Genomic DNA, 12,677 nt, shown 5'->3' with positions numbered 1-12,677 from the left:
TGTTCTCACTAATCTCTTTCCTGAATACACACCACTTAATCTTTGGGGGAGATCTCAATTCAGTAATTGACCCCATCCTTGATAAATCAAATTTGAAAAATACAACTTCATCAAAGATGGCAAAAGCCCTGATTACACTTATGGATCAAATGGGTTGTGTGAACGCTTGGCGTCAAACTCACCCAACAACAAAAGAGTTTTCATTTTATTTGCACGTCCATCGGACTCATTCTCGGATTGACTATTATTTTTTAGATAAATATATTACCTGCAGTAAAATCATGCGAATATCTACAATAGTTATTTCCAGATCATGCCCCATCTTCTGCTAGATGCACAGCTTATTCCCAAAAGTGGAATATCAAACTAATTCAGCATCTTAATGCAGGATTGTTATCCTTTTTGGGAATTTGTTTGAGAAGATTTCTCGCTTTATTCAAACTAATAAATCTGAATCCATTCTCCCTCCCTTTTATGGGAAACTCTTAAAGCAGTAATACGCGGTGAGATTATTTCCTCTTGTGCCAGGTTAAACAAACAGGAAGGCAAAGACAGCAAGAATTACTAGAAGCGATTTAGCTATTTGATAACCACCCGTCTCCTAATTCCTCGCTTCAAACAAGGAATTAAAAGTCCAAACTGAATTTGATATCATTACCACCAACAAGCAGAGCTACTTTTAGGTGCACAAGGCGAGCACGTACCCAGTCGGCCAGTCGGCTCTTGGCACTGACAATCAAACAAGACTCATCTCGATTTATTACAGAAATTCGTAAAGACTCATGTACCAAAATTACAGATCAGGTAGGGATAACAGGGCTTTTACCCAATATTACACCAACCTTTATAAGTCTGAAGCCCCATCAGATCAAACCGAAATGAATGCATTTCTGGATAACCTGACTTACAAAAAAATCAGAATACAATTAAATTTAATTTAGCTGAAATAACAACTCATCTTAGATTAATGCAGAATGGCAAGGCACTGATGGCTTTCCGGCAGATTTTTTTAAAGACATTTTCTGATCAACTTGCCCCCTAATGTGGATATGTTTAATGATTCACTTAAACGTGGGATCCTCCCCCCCAACTTTAACCCAGGCCTCAATATCACTTATTCCCAAACCCAATAAAAAATGTACTAACTGGAGGACCCATCAGCCTGCTCAATGCTGATGTGAAGTTGCTAGCCAAGGTTCTGGCCGGCCGTCTGGACCCCTGCCTGCCAAATATAATCTCTAGCGATCAACTGGTTTTTATAAGAGGCAGGCAACTATCCTCGAATATTCGTCAGGCTACTCAATATTATACTTTCAGAGCCTCGTACACATGAGGCTGAAATGGTAGTTTCAATGGATGCAGAAAAGGTTTTCAACCAGGTGGAGTGGGGATATTATTCTCAGTTTTTAAAAAGATTGGTTTTGGTCCAACATTTATATTGTGGATTCAACTGTTATCCAATGCACCCACTGCTAGAGTGATCACCAACTCTACCTGGTCAGAATACTTCCCCTAACCCGTGGCTGCCGACAGGGCTGCCCCTTGTCGCCATTGTTATTTGGATTTGCAATTGAACCCCTGTCCATGGCCATTAAAAGCTCTTCACTTATCACGGGTATCTGTCGAAATGGAATCAAGCATAGGGTGTCACTGACCTTTTTCTTTGCATATCAAACCCTACCATTAGTATAAATCATATCCTCGAAATACTGTAATGTTTGGCTCTTTTTCAGGTTATAAACTAAACTTTAATAAGAGCAATGTTTTCCTGTGAATGATGCTGCCAAACAGATCCCAGGTCAAACATTACCCTATTGACTAGCTCCTTCCACTTTTCGCTATCTAGGTATCAGTATTTTGCATGATCTCACCTCACTTTGCAAAAATAACATCATGAAAACAGTCAAAGAAGTGAAATCAGATCTCCAACATTGGAATGCCTCGCACTACCAAATTTCTTGACATATTATTGGGCAGCTAATATCCCAAAAATTTACTTGTGGTATAACCCCTAAAACAGACACAAATGGAGGCTCGTTCATGTAGCTCTGTCTCTCTAGCAAACTTGGTCTGTGCCCCTCTAAACTCATATCCTACAAATTATACCTCAAACCGAATTGTTTTATCTACAGTAAAGATTGGAAACAATTTCAACACCAGTTTAAAATTTTCTTCTGCTTCCACACGAATGCCCATTGTGACAACCATTTATTACACCACTCGACTGCTGACCCAGTTTTTTTCCCCCATTGTGGAAGGATAAGGGCTTAGTTTCTTTAAAAAAACTTTGTTGATTATAAACTTTATTTCTTTTGATACTCTTAGAACTAAACTTGACTTTCCACAATCTCATTTGTTTAGATATTTTTAGACCCACAATTTTGCTCACCATAATTTCCCCTACTTTCCCCATGAACCACCTGAATCCCTAATAGATACAATCCTATCTTATCCTGCATTCTGCGGAATTACTGTAGCTGTAGTTAAGCTGACCGCATCTCCATCTCTTTTAACAGTTAGAAACACCTGGGAATCAGAACTCAATGTTACTTTTTCAGATGACTGGTGGCAGAAGGCCCTGGAAAGAGTCAATACCACCTCTCCTTGTGTTAGTCTGACACTGATACAGTTTAAGATTTTGCACAGCACACATTTGACCAAAGCTAGACGTAAACTATTCAATTCCAGTGATTACAACCATTGGCAAAAATTATGGAATCACCGGCCTCGGAGGATGTTCATTCAGTTGTTTAATTTTGTAGAAAAAAAAGCAGATCACAGACATGACACAAACTAAAGTCATTTCAAATGGCAACTTTCTGGCTTTAAGAAACACTATAAGAAATCAAGAAAAAAAGATTGTGGCAGTCAGTAACGGTTACTTTTTTAGACCAAGCAGAGGAAAAAAATACGGAATCACTCAATTCTGAGGAAAAAATTATGGAATCACCCTGTAAATTTTCATCCCAAAACTAACACCTGCATTATATCAGATCTGCTCGTTAGTCCTCATCTAAAAAGGATGTGAACACACCTTGGAGAGCTGTTGCACCAAGTGGACTGACATGAATCATGGCTCCAACACGAGAGATGTCAATTGAAACAAAGGAGAGGATTATCAAACTCTTAAAGAGGGTAAATCATCACGCAATGTTGCAAAAGATGTTGGTTGTTCACAGTCAGCTGTGTCTAAACTCTGGACCAAATACAACAACATGGGAAGGTTGTTAAAGGCAAACATACTGGTAGACCAAGGAAGACATCAAAGCGTCAAGACAGAAAACTTAAAGCAATATGTCTCAAAATCGAAAAATGTACAACAAAACAAATGAGGAACGAATGGGAGGAACACTGGAGTCAACGTCTGTGACCGAACTGTAAGAAACCGCCTAAAGGAAATGGGATTTACATACAGAAAAGCTAAACGAAAGGCATCATTAACACCTAAACAGAAAAAACAAGGTTACAATGGGCTAAGGAAAAGCAATTGACTGGATGAAAGTCATAGTGATGAATCTCGAATCTGCATCGGGCAAGGTGATGATGCTGGAACTTTTGTTTGGTGCCTTTCCAATGAGATTATAAAGATGACTGCCTGAAGAGAACATGTAAATTTCCACAGTCATTGATGATATGGGGCTGCATGTCAGGTAAAGGCACTGGGGAGATGGCTGTCATTACATCATCAATAAATGCACAAGTTTATGTTGATATTTTGGACAATTGAAAGGATGTTTGGGGATGATGAAATCATTTTTCAAGATGATAATGCATCTTGCCATAGAGCAAAAACTGCAAAAACATTCCTTGCAAAAAGACACATAGGGTCAATGTCAATGAGCAGATCTGATTTGATGCAGGTGTTAATTTGGGGGATGAAATTTACAGGGTGATTCCATAATTTTTTCCTCAGAATTGAGTGATTCCATATTTTTTTCCTCTGCTTGGTCTAAAAAAGTAACCCTTACTGACTGCCACAATCTTTTTTCTTGATTTCTTATAGTGTTTCTTAAAGCCAGAAAGTTGCCATTTGAAATGACTTTAGTTTTGTGTCATGTCTGTAATCTGCTTTTTTTTTCTACAAAATTAAACAACTGAATGAACATCCTCTGAGGTCGGTGATTCCATAATTTTTGCCAGGGGTTGTGTGTGTGACAGATGCTCCCTCTAACCTGCCAATCATGTGCACATGTTCTTTTCCTGTGTAAGACTTGGTCCACTCTGGTCCTCTTTTCATGATACCTTGTCAAACCTCTCAATAGACCCGTGGTTCCCAGCTCTTTAATCTCTGTTTTTAGGTGTACCCGAGGACTTTTCCTGTTTCTCTACCAGGGAAAGGAATGTTATTGCTTTTTCCTCTTTTGTGGCTCGCAGATGAATCTTACTTCACTGGAAGGACCAAAAACCCCCATCTTCTAAATCTTGGTTGAAAGATCTACTGTCTGTCATTCATTTAAAGAAAATTAAGTTCAGTATTAGAGGCAGTTCTGAAAATTTTAATAAGACTTGGTGTCCTTTTCTGTCCTTGGTCAATGACATGTCATCTCTGGAGGACTAATATACAGTGGCGAAAATAAGTATTTGACCCCCTGTCAGTTTTGCAGGTTTTCCCACCTACAAAGAATGGAGAGGTCTGTAGTTTTATCGTAGGTACACTTCAACTGTGAGAGACAGAATCTAAAAAATAAAAAATAAAAAAATCCAGAAAATCACATTGTATGATTTTTAAATAATTAATTTGCATTTTATTGCATAAAATAAGTATTTGACCCCCTAGAAAAACAGAGCTTAACAATTAGTACAGAAACATTTGTCTGCCATTACAGAGGTCAGACGTTTCTGTAGTTCTTGACCAAGTTTTCACACACTGCAGCAGGGATTTTGGTCCACTCTTCCATACAGATCTTCTCCAAATCTTTCAGGTTTGGAGTTTCAGCTCCCTCCAAAGATTTTGTATTGAGTTCAGGTCTGGAGACTGGCCAGGCCACTCCAGGACCTTGAAATGCTTCTTACGGAGCCCCTCCTTAGTTGCCCTGGCTGTGTGTTTGGGGTCATTGTCATGCTGGAAGACCCAGCCATGACCCATCTTCAATGCTCTTATTGAGGGAAGGAGGTTGTTGGCCAACATCTCGCAATACATGACCCATCCATCCTCCCTTCAATACGGTGCAGTCGTCCTGTCCCCTTTGCAGAAGAGCACCCCCAGAGTATGATGTTTCCACCCCCATGCTTCACAGTTGGGATGGTTTTCTTGGGGTTGTTCTCATCCTCCAAACACGGCGAGTGGAGTTGATTTCAAAAAGCTCTATTCTGGTCTCATCTGACCACATGACCTTCTCCCATGCCTCCTCTGGATCATCCAGATGGTCACTGGTGAACTTCAAACGGGCCTGGGCATGTGCTGGCTTGAGCAGGGGGACCTTGCTGCCCTGCAGGATTTTAAACCATGACCGCATCATGTGTTACTAATGTAATCTTTGTGACTGTGGTCCCAGCTCTTTTCAGGTCATTGACCAGGTCCTCCTGTGTAGTTCTGAGCTTTCTCAGAATCATCCTTACCCCACAAAGTGAGATCTTGCATGGAATCCCAGACTGAGGGAGATTGACAGTCATCTTGTGTTTCTTCCACTTTCTAATCAGTAATCATAACAGTTGTTGTTTTCTACCAAGCTGCTTGGCTGTTGTCCTGTAGTCCATCCCAGCCTTGTGCAGGTCTACAGTTTTGTCCCTGGTGTCCTTAGACAGCTCTGGTCTTGGCTATGGTGGACAGGTTGGAGTATGATTGAGTGTGTGAACAGGTGTCTTTTATAAAGGTAACAAGTTCAAACAGGTGCAGTTAATACAAGTAAAGAGTGCAGAATAAGAGGGCTTCTTAAAGAAAAATTAACAGGTCTGTGAGAGACAGAATTCTTGCTGGTTGGTAGGGGGTCAAATACTTATTTTATGCAATAAAATGCAATTATTTAAAAATCATACAATGTGATTTTCTGGACTTTTTTTTTTAGATTCTGTCTCTCACAGTTGAAGTGTACGTACGATAAAGATTACAGACCTCTCCATTCTTTGTAGGTGGGAAAACCTGCAAAACTGACACGGGGTCAAATACTTGTTTTCCCCCACTGTATATTTGGCCAAGACTGTAGCAGAACATATGGACTAAATTGTAACACACTGTAATCCCTTGTTTTAAACTTAACTTTAATATATAGTATATTATGTTATTACATTATTTAGTGTATTTTTATTGGTTTTACTTTTTATTTTATTTTTGTTTACTCGTTTTTGTTTTATTTTGCTCTTGTTTATTTTTATTCTGATTGTCTGTTAATTTTAATTTTCTTTATCTGTATGTATGTGTGTGAATGGGGGGGGGGGGGGGGGGGGGGGGGGGGGGGGGGGTTGTTCGAGATGTTATGTTTGGGAAAAAAAATGAATTGGAATGTACTTGCAGAATGAATGAAGTTCTGAAAATTCAATAAAAACATAATGGAAAAAAAAAAAAACAATCAAAGGCCTGTCCTCTAATACCATACTTTGTAATTTATTCAACAGTAGGTGTGATCTGTGGTATCAAAATACTTTCTGCAATAAAAAAACTCCTAGTGTATTTCTTCTTCTCTGTTGCATTCGTAACTGCTCAACAAAATCGACCAAAGCCAATGAAGTAGTGCGATTTTTTCCACATACTGATCTTCACTAAGAATGTGTTGTTTAGTTAAGAATCGTTCAACCTCTTACAATATCTTTTCCATAATTTTTGCAAATTGTGGTAACAATGAGATTGTGCCTGTAGTTTGAAAAAACATGCTTATCACCAGATTTGAACAATGGTATCACCTTAGCTATTTTTCATTTTAGAAGGAAATTTCTCGGTCATCAATGAAAAATTAGAAATGTAAGTCAAGGGTTTAATAATACAATCAATAATTTTTTTTTTTTTTAAATCAAGAACATATCAAGGTTGTCACTGTCTATTGATTTTTTCCACTTTTAACTTGCGAACTATGTTAATTTCAATTTCATCAGTTTCATGAATACACATTGAATCCAGAGTTGTATTCATTGTATTGCTGTGTCCAAAGAGCACAATGTTTGAGGATACAATTGAATTTGATAAGTTTTTACCCACAGTGACAAATTAAATCATTGAAATGATCCAGCAATAACTTTATTTTCTTTTCCAGTTTTGTCAGAATCAGTTATGAAAGTAAGATGGATAATTGTTAACAACTTTTTTCTTTTTAATAATTTCATTAAAAGCTTCCAGGTGCCTTTAGTGTTGGTTTTATTTTTTTCCCAATAAACTGCAATAAAACTGCTTCTTACACAATCGCATAATGCACGTTTGTTTTTATGTCATTCTTTTGTTCTAAATTTTATAAGCTGTTTGCAAAATAAAAAAAAAAACTTTTTACACGCATTCTGGAATCCTTTGTAACCCAAGGTTTATCGATTTTTTTTTTTTTCCTATTTCCAGTTATACGCACAAACGGGCAATGTTTTTTATACAGGTTAGAAATAATGGAAACAAACAATTCATATGATTTATCAATATCCTCACTATAAATATCACACCAATCATGATGCAATAAGTCCCTTCTGAGGTTTTCAATAGAAGCATCAGTTATTTTCCTTTTGATATTTACTGTTTCTTTTTGTTCCTTTTTTAAAATCAGCAAATGAACTGAAGCTATGAAAACCGGTAAATGATCCCTGACGTCACTATGAGCAACCCAACCGTTAAGTTCCCTACAGTAGCATTTGTTAATATGTTATCTATAAGTGTTGATGAATTGGTAGTCATCCTAGTTGGAATAGCACTGGTTAGCACTGTTGCCTCACAGCAAAAGGTCATGGGTTAGATTCCCACCTGTGGCCTTTCTGTGTGGAGTTTGCGCCCCCCCCCCCAGTGTTTGTGTGGGTTCCCTCCAGGTGCTCCAGTTTCCTCCCACATCCAAAGACATGCAGGTTAGATGGATTGGAAACTTTGAACTGTCCGTCGGTGTGCGTGCGGATGTGTTTGTCTGTCTATATACGGCCCTGTGACAGACTGACTTCCTGTCCAGGGTGAACCCCGCCTCACACCCTATGACTACTGGGATAGGCTCCAGCCCCCCGTGTGGCTTAATTGGAGTAAGCGGTTGAAGATGAGTGAGCGAGTGATGTTTTGTTTCTGGCTGTATATTTTCCTCTCTGTGGTCCTGCTGCTGGTCCATGGTTGTGCTGTGGCACTGTGGACCTTTACTCCTTTAAACGTAAATGTTTTCCTTTTTTGGCTGCTCCCACTGAGGATTTTAAACAACGAAACCATTCGTCTTTGTCTCATACGCATTCTTTAAGAAAGACCAGTGGGCTCTGGCCATGACGGAGTCTGAAGAATGTTACTATTTTTATATGGTTATCGCCAAAAATACCAAGAAACATTGTGATGTCGTCCATTCCCAGCACCAACCTGCAGGCGCTGAAGGAAGAGCTGCTGAAGGAAGTCATCCCAGACATCCAGGGGGCGCTCCAGCAAGCAGTGACAGACTGTGGTCCAGTGCTGCCTGATGGATTCAGCAGACAAGAGGTCCCACACAGCGTCTCTGATGGCTGCCAAGGCTTTCAGAGTCTTCACGTAGACCAGAAGTCCACCCACACCTCGACACACATCCTCACAGCTGGTAGCACAGAAGCAAAGACATGAACATCAAATGCAAACAAAATCAAAGCCAGCGTCCTCTTGGAGACACAATCCAAAATGCCATTAAACATCAGCTGTGCAGTCACACAAACTCTGATCATTGATTAGGATGGGCTGCAGCTTACGTTGTGAGCCACTGCTGCAGCGTGCCACGGAGCTGCTCGCTCTGGATTGGCTGAGCCAGGGTGCGGAGGACGGGCTGGAACTCAGTGACCACTGAGGGCAAATGCTTGAACCAGCCACCTGTACTTGACTCTTCCTGTAAAACCTTCCTGCCTTTTGCTGAGGACACAGTTGTTTTGTTAATCAGATTTCATCCATCAAGTCCCAGTTACACCCTCAGACCACAGTCCCCAGGACACCCTCAGACCACAGTCAACATGAGACCACAGTCCCCAGGACACCCTCAGACCACAGTCAACATGAGACACCACCCAGTCCCAGGAACCCTCAGACCACAGTCAACATGAGACCACAGTCCCCAGGACACCCTCAGACCACAGTCAACATGAGACCACAGTCCCCAGGACAACCAAAGATCACAGTCAACATGAGACCACAGTCCCCAGGACACCCTCAGACGACAGTCAACATGAGACCACAGTCCCCAGGACAACCAAAGATCACAGTCAACATGAGACCACAGTCCCCAGGACACCCTCAGACCACAGTCAACATGATACCACAGTCCCCAGGACACCCTCAGACCACAGTCAACATGATACCACAGTCCCCAGGACAACCAAAGATCACAGTCTCTGTGAGACCCTCAGACCACAGTCAACATGAGACCACAGTCCCCAGGAGAACCAAAGATCACAGTCAACATGAGACCACAGTCCCCAGGACAACCAAAGATCACAGTCAACATGAGACCACAGTCCCCAGGACAACCAAAGATCACAGTCAACATGAGACCACAGTCCCCAGGACAACCAAAGATCACAGTCAACATGAGACCACAGTCCCCAGGACAACCAAAGATCACAGTCAACATGAGACCACAGTCCCCAGGACAACCAAAGATCACAGTTAACATGAGACCACAGTCCCCAGGACAACCAAAGATCACAGTTAACATGAGACCACAGTCCCCAGGACAACCAAAGATCACAGTCAACATGAGACCACAGTCCCCAGGACACCCTCAGACGACAGTCAACATGAGACCACAGTCCCCAGGACACCCTCAGACCACAGTCAACATGAGACCACAGTCCCCAGGACAACCAAAGATCACAGTCAACATGAGACCACAGTCCCCAGGACAACCAAAGATCACAGTCAACATGAGACCACAGTCCCCAGGACACCCTCAGACGACAGTCAACATGAGACCACAGTCCCCAGGACAACCAAAGATCACAGTCAACATGAGACCACAGTCCCCAGGACAACCAAAGATCACAGTCAACATGAGACCACAGTCCCCAGGACACCCTCAGACCACAGTCAACATGAGACCACAGTCCCCAGGACAACCAAAGATCACAGTCAACATGAGACCACAGTCCCCAGGACACCCTCAGACCACAGTCAACATGATACCACAGTCCCCAGGACAACCAAAGATCACAGTCTCTGTGAGACCCTCAGACCACAGTCAACATGAGACCACAGTCCCCAGGACAACCAAAGATCACAGTCAACATGAGACCACAGTCCCCAGGACAACCAAAGATCACAGTCAACATGAGACCACAGTCCCCAGGACACCCTCAGACGACAGTCAACATGAGACCACAGTCCCCAGGACACCATCAGACGACAGTCAACATGAGACCACAGTCCCCAGGACACCCTCAGACCACAGTCAACATGAGACCACAGTCCCCAAGACAACCAAAGATCACAGTCAACATGAGACCACAGTCCCCAGGACAACCAAAGATCACAGTCAACATGAGACCACAGTCCCCAGGACACCCAAAGATCACAGTCAACATGAGACCACAGTCCCCAGGACAACCAAAGATCACAGTCAACATGAGACCACAGTCCCCAGGACAACCAAAGATCACAGTCAACATGAGACCACAGTCCCCAGGAACCAAAGATCACAGTCAACATGAGACCACAGTCCCCAGGACAACCAAAGATCACAGTCAACATGAGACCACAGTCCCCAGGACAACCAAAGATCACAGTCAACATGAGACCACAGTCCCCAGGACAACCAAAGATCAGAGTCAACATGAGACCACAGTCCCCAGGACAACCAAAGATCACAGTCAACATGAGACCACAGTCCCCAGGACAACCAAAGATCACAGTCAACATGAGACCACAGTCCCCAGGACAACCAAAGATCACAGTCAACATGAGACCACAGTCCCCAGCCCGTGACAGACGTAGACCACAGTCCACTCGACACCCTCAGCCCCGTGACGGACGCAGACCACAGTCCACGCGACATCCTCAGCCCTGTGACGGACGTAGACCACAGTCCACACGACACCCTCAGCCCCGTGACGAACGTAGACCACAGTCCACGCGACACCCTCAGCCCCGTGACGGATGTAGACCACAATCCACGCGACACCCTCAGCCCCGTGACGGATGTAGACCACAGGCCACGCAACACCCTCAGCCCCGTGATGGACGTAGACACTCCATGCGACACCCTCAGCCCCGTGACGGACGTAGACCACAATCCACGACACCCTCAGCCCCGTGACGGACGTAGACCACAGGCCACGCGACACCCTCAGCCCCGTGACGGACGTAGACCACAGGCCACGCAACACCCTCAGCCCCGTGACGGGCGTAGACCACAGGCCACGCGACACCCTCAGCCCCGTGACAGACGGATATAGATCACAGTCCACGTGACACCCTCAGCACTGTGCAACCACATGCCACAGTCCCTGTGACACCCTTAGTCCAGTGACACATAACCCACAGTCCACATTAGAGCACAGTCCCCGCTGAGAGCCTTGGACCGCAGTTCTTGGGCCTTGCTGAGGACCTTGGACCCAGTTCTCCACTGAGGGCTTCGGACCCCAGTCCACATGACAAACAGATCACGGACCCCGTAACACCCTCAGCCCCACAACAACCTCAGGCCACAGTTCCTACTAGATCACAGTCCCCAGGACACCATGAGACCATAGTTCCTGGGATGATCATAGACCATAGTGTCTGCAACATCCTCAGATCACAGTTCCCACTGAGGGCCCCAAGCTGCAGTCCATACGTGACGCCCTCAGACCGCTGTCCCCATGACCTGTTCTCTATGGATGTCACATGGCCATTGCACCTGCACCACCAAACTGATGTGAGAACATTCCAATGTACCATCATTAAGGTCTACAAGCTTCTCCTCAGTCTGTGTGTAAAAAGACAAGAACTCATGGAAACGTCCACTGCCACACCGCCATCAGACACATGCACACCAATGACAGCATGAACCCTCACTCTGAGTTACATCAACCATTAAGTGGACAGTTTTAACCCTCTGGAGTTGACTGATGTGCCACTACGTAAAAAAATCACATGACCTAATTAAGTGGATGTAACACTCAATCCGCTGCACTCTGAGTCTCCCTTTGAATGCGTGTTGAACGTGGAGACTTCAACCTTTACACTTTTTAAGTTTTGTTAATAGGACAAGTATAACTTGAATTATGCTTAATAATTTATGCAAGTTTTGGGGGGATAATATTCTCTTTGCAGACACCCACAGCAAAAACGACTCATTTCCTTATTCATCTGGATGAGCAAGAGGGCTGGAAAGAAATAGGACTCCCTTAACTGCAGCAGGAGAGAGGGGTGTTACCACTGGTGGAAACCTCAGGAGCCAACCAATCAAAAACACCAACTCCATGAGGGTTTGATGACAACACACCAGACCACGTGGGTGTGTGCGCGCACCGCGTGTTTTGCGAATGGGACTTGTCCTTAGTGTCTCTATCTGTGACAGCAAACAAGTTAAAAAAAAAAAAATACACAAATTTTTTTTTTATGACTGGTGTAAAATATATTACCAAATAAA

At 43.2% G+C, this 12,677-nt stretch overlaps 1 protein-coding gene across 1 annotated transcript in view; it reads right to left on the bottom strand.

Annotated features, from left to right (window-relative positions):
* The window catches only part of cog1 (component of oligomeric golgi complex 1), a 128,113-nt gene that overhangs the window by 98,600 nt on the left and 16,836 nt on the right, over positions 1–12,677 (bottom strand). The window contains 2 exon segments of the mRNA XM_034189822.1: positions 8,453–8,660; positions 8,809–8,968. Coding sequence (XP_034045713.1) covers positions 8,453–8,660; positions 8,809–8,968 — 368 coding nt within the window.

Source organism: Thalassophryne amazonica, chromosome 16 (assembly GCF_902500255.1).
Source record: "Thalassophryne amazonica chromosome 16, fThaAma1.1, whole genome shotgun sequence".
Taxonomy (NCBI): Eukaryota; Metazoa; Chordata; class Actinopteri; order Batrachoidiformes; family Batrachoididae; genus Thalassophryne; species Thalassophryne amazonica.
Note: the sequence above shows the minus strand (reverse complement) of the source record. Positions and strands in the feature narration are given on the sequence as shown.